General features: G+C 31.9%; 1 protein-coding gene across 4 annotated transcripts in view; it reads left to right on the plus strand.

Annotated features, from left to right (window-relative positions):
* The window catches only part of LOC107365455 (uncharacterized), a 58,371-nt gene that overhangs the window by 36,084 nt on the left and 3,531 nt on the right, over positions 1-18,756 (plus strand). For 3 of the 4 annotated variants that reach the window (XM_015932961.3, XM_015932964.3, XM_015932962.3), the window contains 6 exons: positions 294-2,039; positions 2,088-10,127; positions 10,663-10,787; positions 11,296-11,418; positions 11,668-11,852; positions 17,201-17,465. In XM_015932961.3, coding sequence (XP_015788447.2) covers positions 294-2,039; positions 2,088-10,127; positions 10,663-10,787; positions 11,296-11,418; positions 11,668-11,852; positions 17,201-17,465 — 10,484 coding nt within the window. The remainder of the gene's footprint in view (positions 1-293; positions 2,040-2,087; positions 10,128-10,662; positions 10,788-11,295; positions 11,419-11,667; positions 11,853-17,200; positions 17,466-18,756) is intronic. The other variant, XM_015932965.3, reaches the window with a different exon arrangement.

Below are 18,756 nucleotides of genomic sequence, written 5' to 3' on the forward strand. Positions count from 1 at the left end.
TTAATAATAATTTACCACAAACTAATAATAGTAATAGTATTAATATAAATGTGAATAACATGTATTGTAACATATCTAACATACACTTATTAATCGCAAAACGACCAAACTTAACCGCTATTAATTGACCAACTTAACCAACTCTGGGTAAGACCACCAGAACTTTCGCTAATATTTTCACCTCCAACACCTAACACCTGGAATTTAACATGTTTCAACCAATAATTATTTAACCGCAACTATCATTGACTATTACAATTGAATTAATACATCTTTTGAACCATCATCTGCAGTTAATCAAACGGGAATTGAAGAGAGCGCACCATCACAATCTTTTAACAATAAAAAATCCCTAGATCCTAACACTTTTGTTTCAAACAGGTCAATTGATAAAAGTAACACCAATCAATCTGCTATTAAATTAACAAATAGAGTTAATGGTGCTTCATTGAGTACCAATATGTTTAAAAATAATATTTGTAAACAAATTAACTCTGATATTAGTATTGAAGTTGATGAGGTACCAAATGGTCCTCATCGATATACCAAAAGCGATCGTCGTTCATCTGGTATGAATGGCATTAGAAATCAGAATCATAGGCATCCATTAAATGATAAATACTTTCAATATCGATTAACCCTTCCATCAACTAACACAATAACCAGTGATGGTTACGCTCACCACTCATCCTATCGATATGGTAACGCCGGAGGTCACCATCACCATCATCCAAGTCATCTGCACCATAGATTAAAAGGACTTTCTCTGGATAGCCATGCATTTGTTCGTCGCAACATTGCCCGGTTGGGTTCATATGGATCACCAGCAAAGCGAAAATTAGTCAAATTTACCAAAAAGCTTCGCCGGGGTCTTCTCTTTATTGCTTCCCGATTTAAAGGCCGCCCTTGGAAAGGCAAATCATCGTTTTCTGACTATAGATCCAGTGAATATGACCATGTCACGTTAGAAAGGTACAATAGTTCTTGGTTGGCTCGAAGTGTTTCACTGCCAAACAATAGTGATCACCATAGAACACTAGCTCAAATTGATCAAGATCTATCTTGGAAGTATGGATCAATTGATCAACGTCTTTGGCAGCTTGATAATGAAGAAGGCGAGTTGGAAGATGATTACAGTGATCACGATTTCAAATCAAAAAATGGCGTCAAGTATCGTAATATCAATGGTGGTATCGAGGAAGAGTATGAGATTGGTCTTAATGATGAATTGATTTCGGGTGAAGGTAAACAATATCAACTGGTTTACATGGAGAGTTTAGCAAACACAGAAAGTTGCTCTGGGAGTGATTTATCATTTAAACAGAATGGTAACAATCGACAGTCAACTAGACAACGGCCCCGTATATTGAGGGTTCGATCTCATTTAGAGATTGCCGATGGAACTGCTTATATTGAAGATTCAGATTGGGAAATGTGTTCAGATCCTGGAGAGTTGACCGTTTCACCATCTCTAGGGGAAGCAACTGGTCTTCGACCGGCAACAAGTTTATTCAAAATTTATCACGATTGTGGTGAAACTTTTAATTGCTGTGATAATTATACAAAACAAAATGCCAATGACTGTAATCCGGGCCAAACCATTGGTACACATAATGGTGTATCAGATGAAAGATCCTATTGTACTACATTATCTGATCCCGGGATCTCTTTGGGAAATGATCCGATGTTAACTGTTGTTGATTGTCCTGATGAATCAGAAGTTGAAAGTTACAAGCAAAGAAAGCATGTAATCGATCAAAATGAACACATTTTTCCACATGAATGTGGCTCTATTTCATCATCTCTTTTATCGAGATCTACTTCACCCTCAACGCCATCAACTCTATCCAACCATTATTGTCCAAATAGTCAGTTAAATTTTGATTCTAGTGACCACTTATTAACCCATCATTACCAGCAAAATGGATCACCAGAAGAGTCAACATTAGCCATTGATGAACCAAACCATGTTGAAATTTCTCACATTGATGATTTTATTGACAACCAATCAACCAATTGGAATAGGAACAGACGACTAGGTGGGTACAAATCAACAAATTGTTTGAGTAATAATCATGTTAATCAAGATCATCAGGTTACCAATTGGAATTCGGGATTGACGAAGATGAATAACAACCAGGAAGCAGTGGCCGATGAGATGAATGAAGACCACCAAGCAGAGATTCAATCAATAATCAACCAGAGAATGGGTGAACAGCCACCTAGTCGACCACCTCGGACACATCGTAAAAGACATTTGATGGAATCATCATTGTCATTTGACGGGTTCAATCATATTAAACATTCCAATCAACTTGCCAATCATCAGTCAACAGTTTCATCTGATTCTATCAAACATAGAATGTCATCATCAGCATCAACATTATTATTTCCAGCTTCATCAAACTCTTCTAGTGATCTTCATTATTCGATTGCTTCTAATCAAGCTCTTTTCAACATAATTATTAACAAACATCAATCATCAGAATATTGTAGATCCATGCCAAACTCAATCAAAAATTTTAATTATCTTTCTAACATTGCAAGACAAGATATTTATAGTTTTAATCAAACGTTTACCTTTCCTCTGTCAAGTCACATCAATTATTTAAATGAAAGTCTCAATTACTTAACAGTAATGAATCCTACTTTAAGACTTATCAATTTCAATGATGGACAGTTTAACGTTTTTCAACTTATTGGGTGCTCTCCAAATTTAACAGACCATTCCAATTCACTTTTAAGCCAGAATAACGTTATAAAGAGTTGGCCACCAAACTTGGTTTCTTGGGATAAATCTGCATGTACCTGTTACCCAGTTTTCCAAGAATGTTCAACTCTTCCTTTCTGTTCACATGAGTTTGATGAAAATGATCTGTATAAGGTTAATTACTTTACATTTCATCCTTATAATGAGCTTAATTGTCCCAAACACTGCTATTATTATCTACCAAATCAAATTCATCAATCATGGTGTTATGAGAAGAATCGTCATTTATTCAGATACCATCATCCAATCCATCAACTAATTAAACCAATAACCAAATTCTTAGATCAACATGACCTGACTAAACATTGGTTATACTTAATTTATGTACTTGGTACAACAATTACCTCACTTTACAATTCAATTGTTTTTCCACATTCATTTACCAGTTTGAATAGAAGCAAGATTAACGCCGTTAAATATCTGCAAGAATATAATTCAAACTCTGATTGTCCCTTAAATAAGGTTAAATATTGTTTAACTTTTGACATAATCAGGCATAATTGGTGCAATACTGTTTGGACTTGTTTAAATGAAAGAATCAGTGAAACTCTTTTGATGGGCTCTATTTTTCATCCCTCACTGCTGTTGTCAACGTTGGACAGTAATTTAATTTTTGTCAACCGTGAGATTTACCAGAATTTACAGTTAATTGTGAATCAAGTAAATATGAATTGTCAACTTTCTGGAACGGAAACTGGTTTGGGTAACTTTAGTCAAACTAAGCCAACAACCTCACCCTTACCTCAATCATCTCCTCCTTCAACTTCACCAAATTGTCTTCCTCCTCCTACTTTACCAGCACAATCAACAACAACAACAACACCAAGAAAAATATCACCATCATCTCTTAAACCTGGTTTCATTGAGAGTCAAGTTAAAACTACTGATGATACTATTGCTGATGTTTTGAATGATTATGATAATAATGACGATGATGATGATGTTGGTAAAAATGCTGATTGTGGCGGCACTGGTTCCAGGAACAAGAAAAATATCAGCCGCGGGAGCAACAACAGTTGGAAAGAGGCCGTCAGACCTGATGTTGAAGATCATAACAGCAGAGTAAAAAAAGCCCCGATAAGAAACCAGTCAGAAGAAGAAAGTTACACCAGAAGTGAACTTGAAAACAGTTGCAAGGTTGATCAGTTTACTCTCGATCAGTTACTATCAACTTCAGTTTTATCCTCTTCACCATCAAGCAACCAACAACAGTTATCAGCAAAAGTAAATTTTAAACCAAGTGAATTAACATTAACATCGTCTGACAATAATTTAAATTATGATGTAACGTTTTTTTCAACAACAACAACAGAAGATAAAACTACAGCTAAAGCTTCTCAAATAAATGGAATCAAAGGAAACAAATTCAACAGTGATTTAGTCAATGGATTACATGTTTCAAATAGTCTCAATTTGATTAACCACGACACGGATAATGATCATATTTTTGTGTCACAAGTGAAATCAACTTTTAACTGTGAGAATGATGACCAAAGTGAACACATAAACTGTTTAAACAGCAACATTAATAACCAGCAACAGCAGCAACAGCCAAAATCTGATCAATTGTTTTTATTAACCTGTTTACCTATTCAACCCACTGTAAATGATTATAAACAGTTAAGCTTAAACAACCAAAACAACAACAGTAACAGTACAAACGCCAACCACAATCCAAACAAATCAACTTGCATTTCTTCCAATTCAACCTTATTAACAGTGAAAGAGGTTAATTATGACTCCGTGAATTTACATTTAGCCGCAAGTAACCACCAACACAATAATAACCAAATCAATTCGTCTTTACCTGATTGGACCATCACAGCAGAAACCAGCAAAACTATCAACAAAAACAGTTATAACAACACAAGGGTGGATAAATTGCTTCAATTTTCCTCTTTATTGCTTTCATCACCACCAACATCAGTATTATCATCATCTCCAAGTGGATTATCATCTCATCATAGTCTTTACAATCATCCATTGATTTTGACCTTGTGTTTTAAACATCTATCTATCTCTATTATTGATAATCTAATTAACAATATTGTTCCAGGCTTGTTTAATAATGACGATCATAACCAAAGTTGTGAATTAACCAAGCCTACCAGTTATCTTGATTTATCAACATTAAATCCACACTTAGCTACATGCCATGTTAAATACAACAATGTTTTCCATAAATATGATCATTGTTTAACCCAAAATCAAAATTGTAAAAGTCCTACTAATCTAATCAAGTCTAATACCTGTGAAAACCTGGAATGGATTAATACAAGCCAAAACTCAACATTAAATTTACTTTCACCAACCATCAAGAATACTGAAAAATCTGAGTCTATTGATGGCAACTGCAACATTGTGTCACAGCCAATCTTGTCATCATCAACTCCACCATTATCATCTTCATTAATATCACTCTCATTTTCACCATTTATGAAAGACGAATGGCCAAATGATGAAATTAATACTGATGATGATCTAAACCTTTTAAATGATCAATATTATAATAATAGCCAAAAAGGAAGCGAAGACAATAAGAAGGAAGAAACCAGTGAAAGAAAAATGTCATTATTTACAGTAAAAGGTCACACATCTGATATAAAATCCAACTCATCATCACCATCATCATCGTCATCATCATCTTCGGGTTTACTCAACAATTTAATCCATCCTCAAAGTGATGAGGAGGAAGAAGAGTATATTGTTGACGATGACAATTCAACTTCCTCTGATGAATCTTTTCCACCTCCAACCCTACCAAATCATTCACTGGGTGGTATCTACAGTGGTTTTGGAAATGGTTTAACTGGTGTTGGAAACAACAGTAATTATGGTAATCCATTGGCCTACTCTTTACATACAATAATTGAAGAAAGTTGTGAAGAGAGTGAACCAGAATCACTTTTATCACGAATCTCTGAAACAAATGATGGTAAAGGTGGAAACCTTGCCGGTTGTCTAATGATACCACCTTCATCATCATCCACACTTGGTGATCCTGGTGACCTGGGTGATCCAGAAAATTATACTGCCTTTCAAATTGGACGCAATGTAATCAACAAACGTGATTCCTTTGCTGAAAGTGAAACTGGAACCGATTATAGTGATAGTCTATCTGAAACATCTGAAAATATTGCCGATTTTGGTGATGAAATGGATCCCCTTACGTTGGCTTCATCAAGATTGGAAAAATATTTTACCTCTGGTCTATTGGGTTCAGGAGCCTATGATTATCCAGATGATGTTGAATTTCAAGATGAACCCGATGATTTGTACAATCAAGCCAAAAGAGCCAGTATTAAAGTAGAAATGAAACCCAATAATAACAAAAGTGACGAATCTAATAGTAATCATAGTAATAGTAAATTAAATGGAATCCAGTCAATCTCGGAATCAAATGTAATTAATAACTCACTGGTGACAACTCAAGCAACATTTACACCACCAACCATAAAATCATTATTATCCTCACAGACAGAATCAACGCCAACAATCAGTGTGGATAGTAAATTGAAATCATCACCAATTATAACATTATCAACACCACCAACAGTTATTCATGACACCACCATTCAATCAAAGGATGATGATGATGATGATGGGAAGAAGGAAAATATTGAAGATTATTTTACCGATACTGTTAAACGTAAACATATCAATGAAAGTAAATCGGAAAAGGATTGTATACCGAGAGGACATAATAAGGAAAATAATGAAAGCCAAATTGTAAACACTATTCTCAATGTAATTGAGAAACCTCTGTCAAACAATCAACTAATTGACAGTTCAAATTGTGTAGATAAAGTGAAAGAGATTCTTACTGAATCTAGTCTCACTAAAAATGTCGAGTGTAATAAAAAGACTGATAATGACGAGTTGACCAGGAATGTTACAATTGAAGTAAGATCAACGACACCCACAAAACCAGCAACACCATCATCAGCCATCAAAAATGTCAATTTAATCACCGATAATAACAATACCAAATCTACTGTGATTAACAACTGTAAAACCAACCAATCTACAAGTCGAACGGATAGCAGTAATAGTCCAATGTCATTTACCAAATCCAATTATTCCGGAGACAAATTTAATTCAGGTTACCATAAAAAAGAGGCAGCCCCACCGGTACCAACAATTTACACACCCGCCAATAAACCCACAGTGGAGTCAACCATTCGTTTTGGACCGTCGCCACAATTGGTTCGCAGTTTGTTAGCAGGTAACAATGATTACCAATCATTTGATGTTAATCAGGATTATCATGTTAATATTTATTCTGGTGATGGTGATGGTAAGGTTGGTGAAGGTGAAAAGAGTAAAGTCTTAATTGTTAACAATGTTGGTAATAGTAATGATGGACAAAATGAGATGAAATGCTCTTCACTGGTTATTGATGAAAAAGATGAGTCTATTGAAGGATCAAAAGATTTTGTTAGGCAGCTAATGATGAATATTTTGAGGGAAAAATCCTTCATTGATGATATTTCCAATTATTGTTGTAAAAATGATAGCAATTATGCCTGTGATCATGTTAAATCTCCGGTGAAACTTGAATCTCAAATGGTCTCTAATAAAGGCTATGGTCAATCGTTCAATGGGACATTTTGCCTTCCCTCGACAAGCTTTATCAATAATGATAATGTTACCTTTAATCAGGTCAATTTGTATGAAAATGAAACTAATGTTAAGTCAAACTTATTGATACAATGTCTAAATGAATTGGTGACTGACAGTGAAAGTGTTGACAATAACAGTCAAAGTAATGTTGAATGTAAAACAAATTATTACAATGTTAATGATAATGATGGTGATGATGATAATGAGGAAAGGATAATGATGAAAGATGATTCTGGTTACGCATCTAATGTTGCTCCAGAATCTTGTGAATCGAATGTAAAAATTGAATCAAGTCAATCGAAAATGATCTCAAAGGATGAAATGATGTTGATGTGTAAACAAATGATGATATCATTAAATGAATTGATTAATAAGGATAATAATGATTGTGCCAATCAAATTGAAAAAACAAAGGAATCCTTTAAAGATGAAATAATTGGTTTAATGTCCAAATTTGGGTCAACATCAAACATTTCTCCGTCAACATTTAGTTCAACCTCAGAAACATCAACATTGAAAAACTGTGCATCTTTAACTTGCCATAATCTTTCAAAGTGTAATCATTTGTCAAATCCAGAGAACAATGAATCATCAACTTTCAATCTGATTAACAGTTCTAGTTTGATTATAAACAGTGATTCATGCTTTAATGGTGATAATAATAATTTATGTTTATCAACATCTTCACCCTCCTTGAAAAGTAATCGTAATGAACTGGAAACATTTGCTGTTAACCAATTTCCTTGCAACCTTTACCCTCCTCCTCCTCCTCCCTTCAAGTCAACACCTGAAACAATTCCAACGACCATTTCAATAGCAAGTTATGAGGATGACGATAATGGCTCGGAAGAAACAAGAAAAGCGCCAACCAAGTGTGAAATATCACCTGAAATGGAAGAATCGTTTGTAAAGTTTGTTGAACCATTGCCGGGTAAAATCAGTGATTACCAGCAGATGGAAAGCAAAACCAGTAACAAAAAGATGACAAAGATTATCAACAATCAAACCCTAGATGAGAAGGAGGAAGCAAAAGATAAAAGTAAAGATGGAAAGCGAAAAGGAAAAACTGAAGAGGAAAAATTTGCTTTAAAAATTGTATCCAAAGATTTAGTTGATGACAATGGCAGATTGAACAGCTTACAAACACGCACCTCCTTGTTTACAAATGTTGAACGTAATTCAACACGTGAATCAGAAGAAGATGATAAGACTGTTAATGAGAGACAACAATTTTCATCATTATCGTCATCATCAAAATCACCAGAAACATCATTAAACCGGTCACAAGCGTACATTCAGCTTGATAATGTGGAGGAGGAAAATGGCTCATTCAATGGAGACACGATCAACACGATTTATGAACGGATTCACGATGTTTACCAGATAAATGCCAATCCAGTTAAACACACGTTCAACCATTTACATAATCATTTTGATAAACATTTAGAAAATGATTTAATGGGAAAATGTTCAGCCATCATTGAGGAGAAAGGTGATTTACATGGTTTTCCTGGTAAATGTAACCCAAGTGGTGAAATTGTACAAACAAGTCGTCTTAATCATAAAACAATTCTTAAAATAGATGTTAATGGTGATGAGGATGATGATGATGATAAAGTAAATTCAAGTGATGTTTCATTATTACCTAAATCTTTGGTGAATCACAATTTCCTGTCTGATGAATCAACCTTTTTTGATGATAAATATTTTGAAAGCAATGAAACAATTAAAAGACAACAAATTTTGATTCCCTCAACTAAAATAAGCATTTTAACAGCACCATCATCATCAACAACAACAAGAGTAACAACAATAACAAGAGGAGGAGGAAGAGATGAATCAACTGATGAAGATAAAGAGGTTAACTTTAACAAGCCCAACTTTAATAATAGTGAAAATGAGAAACTGGAAAGTGCATGGGAAACATGTTCATTGTTAATCTCCAGAGTAGCATTAAAAAATTCATCTGAGTTTGATGAAGGATCATTGGTTGGAAACAATATAATCTCAAGTTCAACAACAGAAACACCATGTTCATTACCAATGGTGGCTATTGAGAAATCGCCATCTTCATCACCACTGCCAATAATAGGGTTGAGATTGATGGCAGATTGTAAAATTAAAGGGAAACCCGAGCATCGAGATACTGGCTATTACTCTTTTCAATCATCTGATGAGAATGTTAAAGATAAAAGTTATTCCGAGGATGATGATTATGATAACAACAATTATGATGATAATGGTTATAAACCAATTATGGTGAAAACAATTTTGGCTGGGAAAGGACAAGCCGAGTCAGTTTCATCAACACCAGTAACAACCAAAGTTGTCATTAATTGTGACCCTCAGTCACAAAACAATGACAATGATAAACCTATTGTTGCTCCTGTTGTTGATGATAAAAATTTTAATTCAATTGATTACAAGTCGTCTGATTATTCATCCAAGAAACGTTTTACCTCATCATCATCTGTGTTACCAAAAATTTTGCAGATGGACGAAACATTAGCCTTTAAAAAGGTTAACTTGTCTTCAATTGAAATAAACAGTAAAACCGATTCATTGGCCTCAAAAAATGATTCAAAGCAACATCAGCAACCTGAAAAAGCCAAACATCATAATCTTGATCATCATCCATCTCATCATCATCACCATCATGTAACCTTTAATCGTCTTAGAACATCTTTTTTCTCGTCTTCTTCTGGGTTATTCAGAAAGTTGGCCTCACTTAGAGGTAAGGAGACAAAAAAAAACACTGCAAGATGATCGTAAATCGCTAATGAAACTAAACAATTGATTATCACAATTTACTCATTTTTTTAAATCATAACAATCACCATCATCTAAACAATGCCAACATTAACCACCAACTTACCAAGTAACAAACAAAACCAACAACAATTTACTCAAATTTCATGGCTTTAACTCTAACTTTTCATTTCTCTCTTTTTTCATCCCTTATTATCATTTAATTGTTGATGAATTAAGCAACAATTGTCATTATTATGCACAGCTAATTGTATTAACAGTCCAATTTGTTTTGGATTTACCTTGGATAATCTGACAAACATTTACATTTCAACTAATGATTGATGCTTTTGCTTTTCCCATTTACACTTGAATTTGTCTTTTTTAAACATTACATCTAATACTCCATTTAATATATTAATACTATTACTATTATGATCAATATTTTGTTTTCGTCAATCATGTTAATTTAAATTGCATTTTAATTTTTCCGTTTTTTTCTCTTCACAATTCATTTACAGATGAAAAATCTTCAAATAGACGTTTGGGAACACGAAAAAGAGTTATGCTTGGTGGAAGTGAACCTTGTCCTTCTAATGAGTCTACCTCAGCAGTTCCTCATATTTCTGTTTCTGATTATTCTGAGGTAATATTTTTGAACCCTTTCATGATTGACTAAAATTACATTTTTACACTTTTGAATGACAATTGTTGAACCTGTAACAAACATCCAACATCCAATAACTCAAAAAGTAAAGATCAATCTCGTCAGTTATGATTGATGATTTACTTTTTTTTTCATTTTCTTGACTGGTTAAACATTGATCAATTGATACATTTTTTGCTTCATTTTTTAACTCCTTTTCAAAATACAATTGAACATCTAAATCATCCAAATGATAAAAGTTCAATTAATTGCAACAGTTTTTAAATGAGACAAGAAAATGTCAAAATTTTGATTCCAATCTCAAACCCAAACTCAATGTAAAATGGTTGACATTTGTAATACTTATAAATGTTAAAATTGCAAGCTTTGCAAACCGTGAAATTGAGCAGCCGACTGAATGAACACTTTAGATTACAATTTAACCCCACTTTTACCAATAAAATTAATGATTAATTGATTTCTTTACAATTCTCTTTTCCTAAACCAGAGTTTCTCCCATAGAGGAAGCATTGGAAGTTCAGGAGAAGAAATTTTCATCTCAGCCGAAGACGACATCGACAAAGCATTTGCTTACCACAACCGTAGTCAAACCAGTTTATCCTCATTTGGAGTAAGTATCGATTCAACAATTGAACAATTTGTATCATCAAATTAAATCATTAGCTGAACAATGGTTTAATTGGAAAGACAAAAAAAGCCAGTGAAAGTAGGAAAGTAGGAAATGCAAAAAAAAGAAACCTTTAAACCAGCAAAAATAAAAAGCTTGGGCTAAACAACTACTCGTTGTCAACTAATTTAATGGTCAGCTTGATCTGGATCAACATTAATTGTTTCAATTTATAAATTATTGAATTTTCAGGTGCGCAGTGAGAGTCTGTCAAGCGTTTACAGTGCAGCAGGCGGTGGTCGCTATGGAACCGTAACAGTCTCCGGTGAAATCCTTTTTTCACTCAATTACCAACCATCTGAAGGTTCACTTGAACTTTACATTAAAGAGTGCAGAAATTTATCTCCAGTTGATAGTAAACGAAACAGATCAGATCCGTAAGTGGCAATTAATTTAATTTTTTATCTTAATTCAAACTCGAACCATGCAAATGCTGTTATCAATTGTATTGTTGAAACTCACACTGTTATTGATTGCTTTCATTCAATTACAGTTTGGTTAAATTGCTGACGAATCAAATTATCATATCTTCTAATCACTATTAAGCTTTCAAATTAAATCCATTGTTTGAAGATTTCTGATGTTCAACATGTTCCATGTTTATATTAACAGACATTCAATTATGTATGAACATGTTTGATTCCCTCTAATATTATAAATATTCATTGGAATTTTATGTTCATGTTCATTTGAAAGTTTACAGGTTAAATATATTATTCATTTGTTGATCAATTTCCGAGCAGAATGCGTTCAATTAATATTGGTCAATTGAATCTCTAATCAATACTTGATGTTCATTTAATTTGACCACTTGCTCAAACAAAGGTTGAACCAAGAGTAAAATTGCAAGGATATCAAGAGTTGCAATCAAATTGCACTTTTATTTCTTTTTCCATGGTATTTATTCAGGTCAAATATCACTTTCCTGAGTCTTTAGTTTCAGGATAACACCAACTAAAGAGTCCAAAAAACTCTTCATTGAGTAAAGACACTTTCATCTTAGCCATTTCACTTGAATAATATTACTTCATTTGGTGGAAAACTTTCTTCTTTACTTTTCCCTGTAATAGTATAGCCAATAGTATCATTATAATCATTATTTATAGCAACAAATTTTTTTCCCTCAAAACCTTTAGAAGTGTTGAAAACTGGAAAAGTAAAACTTGCAAGTGAACCTGAAATTTTACCTGCAAAGCAACCCAACAGGTCTAAACTTTGACAGCCTTTTAGTCTTTACACCAAGCTTTGTTGTGAAGCTTGAATGCTCAAAAATAATGCCATTCAGATTAATATTACTTTTCAAAATGTGAATGTATTTAGGTATCAAGCTATTTCTGGTTAACCTTTTTTCCCAACAAAATTCATTGATACATTGTTTTGCTTTTCACTTGGGTAATGAGACTCTTGCAAATAATTGCTAACTCAGTTGAAAGTATTAAATATTAGATTAATTTACAATTGTTGATCAAAACGATTAAATGAGTTCAATTATCAAGATTTCAGGCTCAATTTAAACGTTCACTTATAAGCTTGTAAACATTAAAATCAAGTGTATTTAGGTTTCTGCAACAGACTGTATCAAAACCCAATTTTAATGTTTATTTTTTGGTTGTTGTTTCATTATTGACTGATTTCAAAGTCATGTTAAGATGAATTTTTGAAAACAGATTCTCTTATTTTCTAGGAAATGTTGATATCAAATGTTAATATCAAATGTTAATCAGTCTCAAGTTTGGTTTTTCAGCTTTAATTTTGTCTGTTATTCATTGCAATTGTTCATTAGTTTAAGCCTTCTCAAAGTTTACTTTATAATACCGGTTAAGATGGAACCGATTCCAAGTGAAAACTTTCTGATATTAATCTGAATCAATTGATAGCTTTGCATTTCAAGAATTGATCTGATTTTAATCGGAGCGCAAACAAAAATAATTTCAAACTTGAAAGAAACAATCTTTTGTAAACATTTTCGCGAAACCTCTTGAATTTCATGGACAAATTTAATGATTGTTTCCATTTTGATGAATGATTTTTCTCAAAGCAATTACAAGCACCGTCTTTGAAAAAGCTTCAAATTATTGAAATTACCTTTTGAACACTTAACATGATAAGGTCAAATGTCACAAGACTTACGATTTGATTTTGTTTCTTTAAATCTGTAAATCTTTGCGATCCCAGTTGATTGTTGCTTGTTGATTGATCACCTTTTTTGTTGAATGTTTTCTGTCCGTGACAATTGACATTTACCTTTGAAAATTTTCACTTTTCCAGTTAATATTTTTTCCCATTATCTTGTAATGCCACAATAACAAGAAAAAAAACGCAAACAAAATTGAAAAAACTGAATAAAATGAAACACTATTTCAGTTGAATAGAAATTTTCTAATCTCAACAATTTTATATCAACATGTTGACTTTTCATTCAGTCCTTTTTTACCTTTGATTTGTCTCTGACTTTCATTTACAATTAAAGCTGAGTTACAAGCTGGTTTAATGGGTTGTTGATTATTCAAATGATAATAATGTCAACAACAAAAGGCATAAGTGCGTAAACTCAAGAATTGAATTAGACGGTAAATATTATCTTTTCATTGCTAACCAGAAAAGTAAATCATTTCGTGATCAAATGAAAAGTTGAAAATTGAAGGTTGATAATAAACTGAAAGATTGAACCCAATTGTTGGATAAATTGTTAGATTAGTTCATTGATTATCTATAAATGACTAAATCAATTTTCACTCAAACTGGTTCATGTTAACACATGTTTAAACTCAATTATCATTAGAGATGATAAAGTACCCAAAATGAATACAAATTGAACTTGAATTTGATAACCTTTCACATTATGAGCTACATTTTGACTTTTTTCATTGTTTTACTTTTAATGGTTGGAATCTTGAAAAACCAGATTTCAAAGTTAAACTCTTATTGTAAATTGGAATGAAAATTATGATTCTAATTATGATTTTAATCATTTCATTCATATCATGATGTTAGCCGATTCTTGACTCTTTCCAAGCCTATTAAAGGTAAAGATTTTCAGTTTTCATTGCAACTCAAAATGAAGTTGTTTTTTGCTGGATAATAACAAATTGTTGGTTATCTTTAAAAAAATTTCAAATTCCAGGCCAAATAGTTAAACTGACATTAATTTATTGACTTTGAAAAGATTGACCTACTTGCTATATCATCACTTGATCAGTTTTTATGCTCAAATATTACATGAAAATTAGGTTCATCCAACTATCAATTTATCTTGATCATCTTTTTTTGACTTACCTTTCAATCAAAATAACGGTAAAATGAACCGGATCTCCAAGTGAAAGTCTGTATCGATAGTTTATGAATTTTATAATCTTCAACTTCGATTCAAGTTTCCATCTTTACCAATATCTGTTGATTAAAATCAATCATCAATTCAAGTTATTTAGCTTAACCATTTCGATGCATCTTACAGTCTCATCTTTACCAATATTAATGGTTGCAAGTTTAACAATGAATTGAAAGGGTTTTATAATGGTTGTTGCATCAATCATTTTTTTCATTTTTATTTTGCTTTATTCATTCAATATTTAGCTTTGATCAAAGTCATTGAACAATTTTTGTTGATGAAATCTTTCACAGATTATGCTTTCAAATGGTGCATACAATTGAAACTAAATGTAATTTAATTTCTAATTTCATTGCAATCAATGATTCGGAAATAAATGCAAGGTAATAATTGAATTTGCTTCCGGGTAAATGACATTGTCGATGAAAATCAAGTCAATAAAAAACTCAACATTCCAAGTATGCAAATTGTTGATGAACAAAAATTAAACATTGACTTTAAATCTTTTCCTTATGTATTAATACATTGCTTGGTTAACCAATGTGATTATTGTAACAATTGTCCGGACAAACTGTTTTAACTGTTGTGTTAACTGTTTTACTTGCAATATTAACACCAACCAATAAACCTTGTAATCTTTGATGATCATGTTAACCATTATGTTGACTCGGCTTACTCAGCTAAATATTGATATTATTGGGATTGCAAAAACTGGATTGTCAGCTAATCTAACACAATCAATATAATCTATTCCATTAGATTAACCATTGACAATTCAACCTTTCCAAGTTTACTTTTCCTGAAATAGCAATTTTCGCTTCTTCATTGGTCTCATTTGTTTCTCATTAACCATTGATGTTAACATGATATTTGCTCAATAATCCGATCTTTTGGTTCTTGCTATTAGTTTATAATCATCTCATCACTTCCAATTAACTTGATCAATCTTGATTGTTGACCGCTCTTTTGTGCTCTCATCTTGAGCTCATTTTTAGATCAACCTTTGAGTTTAATTCGTTTCTTAATTTTGCTCAATTTTCATTTTCCTTGTTTAGTTTCATTTAAGTTTAACAACAATTCAATTGAAAACAATTTTCTCGTCTCAAGCCTTTGAATGGATGAAATACAATTATTGTATCAACTTTGCAATGTTGCTTCTTCTGTCTCTTGTATTTCAATTCAAGTTACAGCTTAGGAAAATGACATTTTTGTTTCTGTATTGCATTCATTCAATGAATTTTCAATTAACCTAAAATTTTACTTTAACTTTCATGATACTTTATGATTACTTTCAGGTGATGATCATATTTTGGAGTTTATTTTAAACTCATTCAAACATACACTTAATATCAATTATTAATCAAACCCTTGACCTCAACTTGCTTATTTACAATTACCATTTGAAACCATGAAATTAAGATCATCATCTTTTTACAGTTTATCAATTGTAACCTTATTTAGTCAATCAAACCTTAATCTGTTCAATCAGATGGCAAAAAAGTCCAGTTAATATTAGATGAGAAAACAAAAAGAATTGAGTTTCTGAAACAATTTCATCTTATCCGTGTTTTTTGATACCAAATTGACCTTTAAATTTACCTTTTTATCGTTTTTGATCTCAATCAATAAATCACACAAAATTACCTGTAAATGGTGTTAATCGTTATAAGTTTACCTTATTTGGTTCAACTGCAATTTAATCATCATTTTTACTAATGATTGCAATGACAGAATACTTAGATTGTCATTTTCATTGAACAAGCTTCAATTATTAATATATTTTTGCACTTAAATTGTAAAATTAATGAAATTTTTGCATCAATTTTGGAAATTCATTTTTCTATTTTTATCCAAACGATTGTAATTGATCAATAATATTGCAATAGAGCTTAAATATCAAGAAGATTTATCCTTTTTGATCATTGAATTTGCCCTTTCGATTAACACTTAAATCATGATTATCATGATAATCATTATTTTTAGCTACAATAATGAATATAAATATATGGCCAAAATCAATGAATTAGGTCGTCTCAATGATAAATCATAATCGTTATTAATAGTAGCCATTAATGCATTGTAATTGCAGACAAAATGAATCAGTTTTAATGTCTTATTAACATTTCATTGTTTTCAAATATTGAACTCTCATGTTTAAAATTACCTTTAATTAGTATTTGATATTTACCTTAATATCTTAATATATGAACATAATGATTGCCATTATTATGTGAATATCGGTAAATGCTGATATCAATTTAAAGTAAATCTGGTTTATTGGTTATATCTTGAGTTCAATTGTTTGGTTAACATTGAATCAACAATACAATTGCATGTTTGAATGTTATGATTGTTTAAGTGATTTAACTTGATTTTTTTGTTACTATTTGATTACAGTTATGTTAAATTATATCTATTACCTGATCGTTCAAAGAGTGGTAAACGCAAGACCAAAGTGAAAAAGCACACTTTAAATCCTGTTTTTGATGAATCGCTTAAATTTTATTTACCTTCAAATCAAACGGAGGGCCGAACCTTATGGATCTCAGTATGGCATAGTGACATATTTGGTCGCAACGATTTTCTTGGTGAAGTAACTTTACCTTTAACCAAGGAGATTCTGAAAAATTCAGGGTTAAGATGGTATCCACTTCAAGAAAGGGTAAGTTGGCAAAACAATTGAAGGTTGACTAAAGGATTGTACAGTTTTAGCAAAAACACAAGACAAGCTCAAGTCAATCATTTTTAGCGAAAAATATTCAATTCTTTTAATCTTCTGTTATCGATTGTGCCATGATTTGTTCATAAGTATCAATATCAACAATAAGTATCACCTTGAAAAGCCAAATATGAACTGTTCATCTTCAGACTTCATCTGAAAACAAGTTTCATCAAAATTATCATTTCAATCTTAAATTCAAACATATCATTCCAACCTTCAACATGTTAACATTTCTGAGTCTTCACTTGTTTATCTGTAATTTTATTGCTCATCTGATGATTCGTTTAATCGTACATTTAATTACTTTAATTTCTCAGTTGATCGTCTAGTTGATTAGTTGATTATATTTGAGTGAATGAGTTTAATGAAGTTAATCTTGAAGCAACTCTTTTATGCCCTTGTTTACCTTTCCATTGATCAAACATCGATCCAATTGGACATTCAACAATCAATATCCAAACTCAAATTTACTCAATAAGATATATTTTTAAGTGTCCATTACAAATAAAAGAGCAAAAAATATGGACAAATGAAACTGAGTTGTTGAGGCAAACAAAGAGGTAAACCTTTTCACTTTTCTGGTCAAATCAATTGTAATTTTCATTGTTTGATGATTAGACATTTTGGGTTGTAAATTGATTGTCCGTACAATAACCAATCAATATAAGGATCTTCGTATTTCTGGTCAATTTTCTGGTTCCATCAAAAAGGTTAACCTTTTACAGTCGACTAAATATGATTGCTTTGGTTGAATATTGTTGTTGGTCATAATCAACCCAAACCCGATTGATCATCTTTAAGGGTCAATCTTGATGTCTAACAATTTGATTTGCTATCATTTTTTGATCTTCATTCCAACTTGCCATTAATTTTGGATAATTGTTGCTTCTTTTAAACACATGATTGATCTCATGATGAACCAATCTTCGTCTAGCAATCGCCATTAAATTAGCTTCTTTTTTATCTAAAGTTAACTCTAACAAATCAATTAGATTAATTAAGAAGCAATTCAAATCTTTCAACTCTCTTTTTTATCTTTCTTGTAAACCCAAAACTCTGAATTGAACTGAATCGATGTTTCACTTTACCGGTTTAACAGATCGCAAATCAATTAGAAATATTGTCTGTATTTGCACTCAATTTCATCCTAATCTAATCTTGAAATTACTATTAAATTGTGACGCCAACCTTGAATAGTTTTGTTGATTACTTTTGGTTTGTTGATTATCAC

Source organism: Tetranychus urticae, chromosome 1, assembly GCF_039701765.1.
Source record: "Tetranychus urticae isolate SD_2017Ah chromosome 1, NJAU_TeUrti_SD_1.0, whole genome shotgun sequence".
Classification (NCBI taxonomy): domain Eukaryota; kingdom Metazoa; phylum Arthropoda; class Arachnida; order Trombidiformes; family Tetranychidae; genus Tetranychus; species Tetranychus urticae.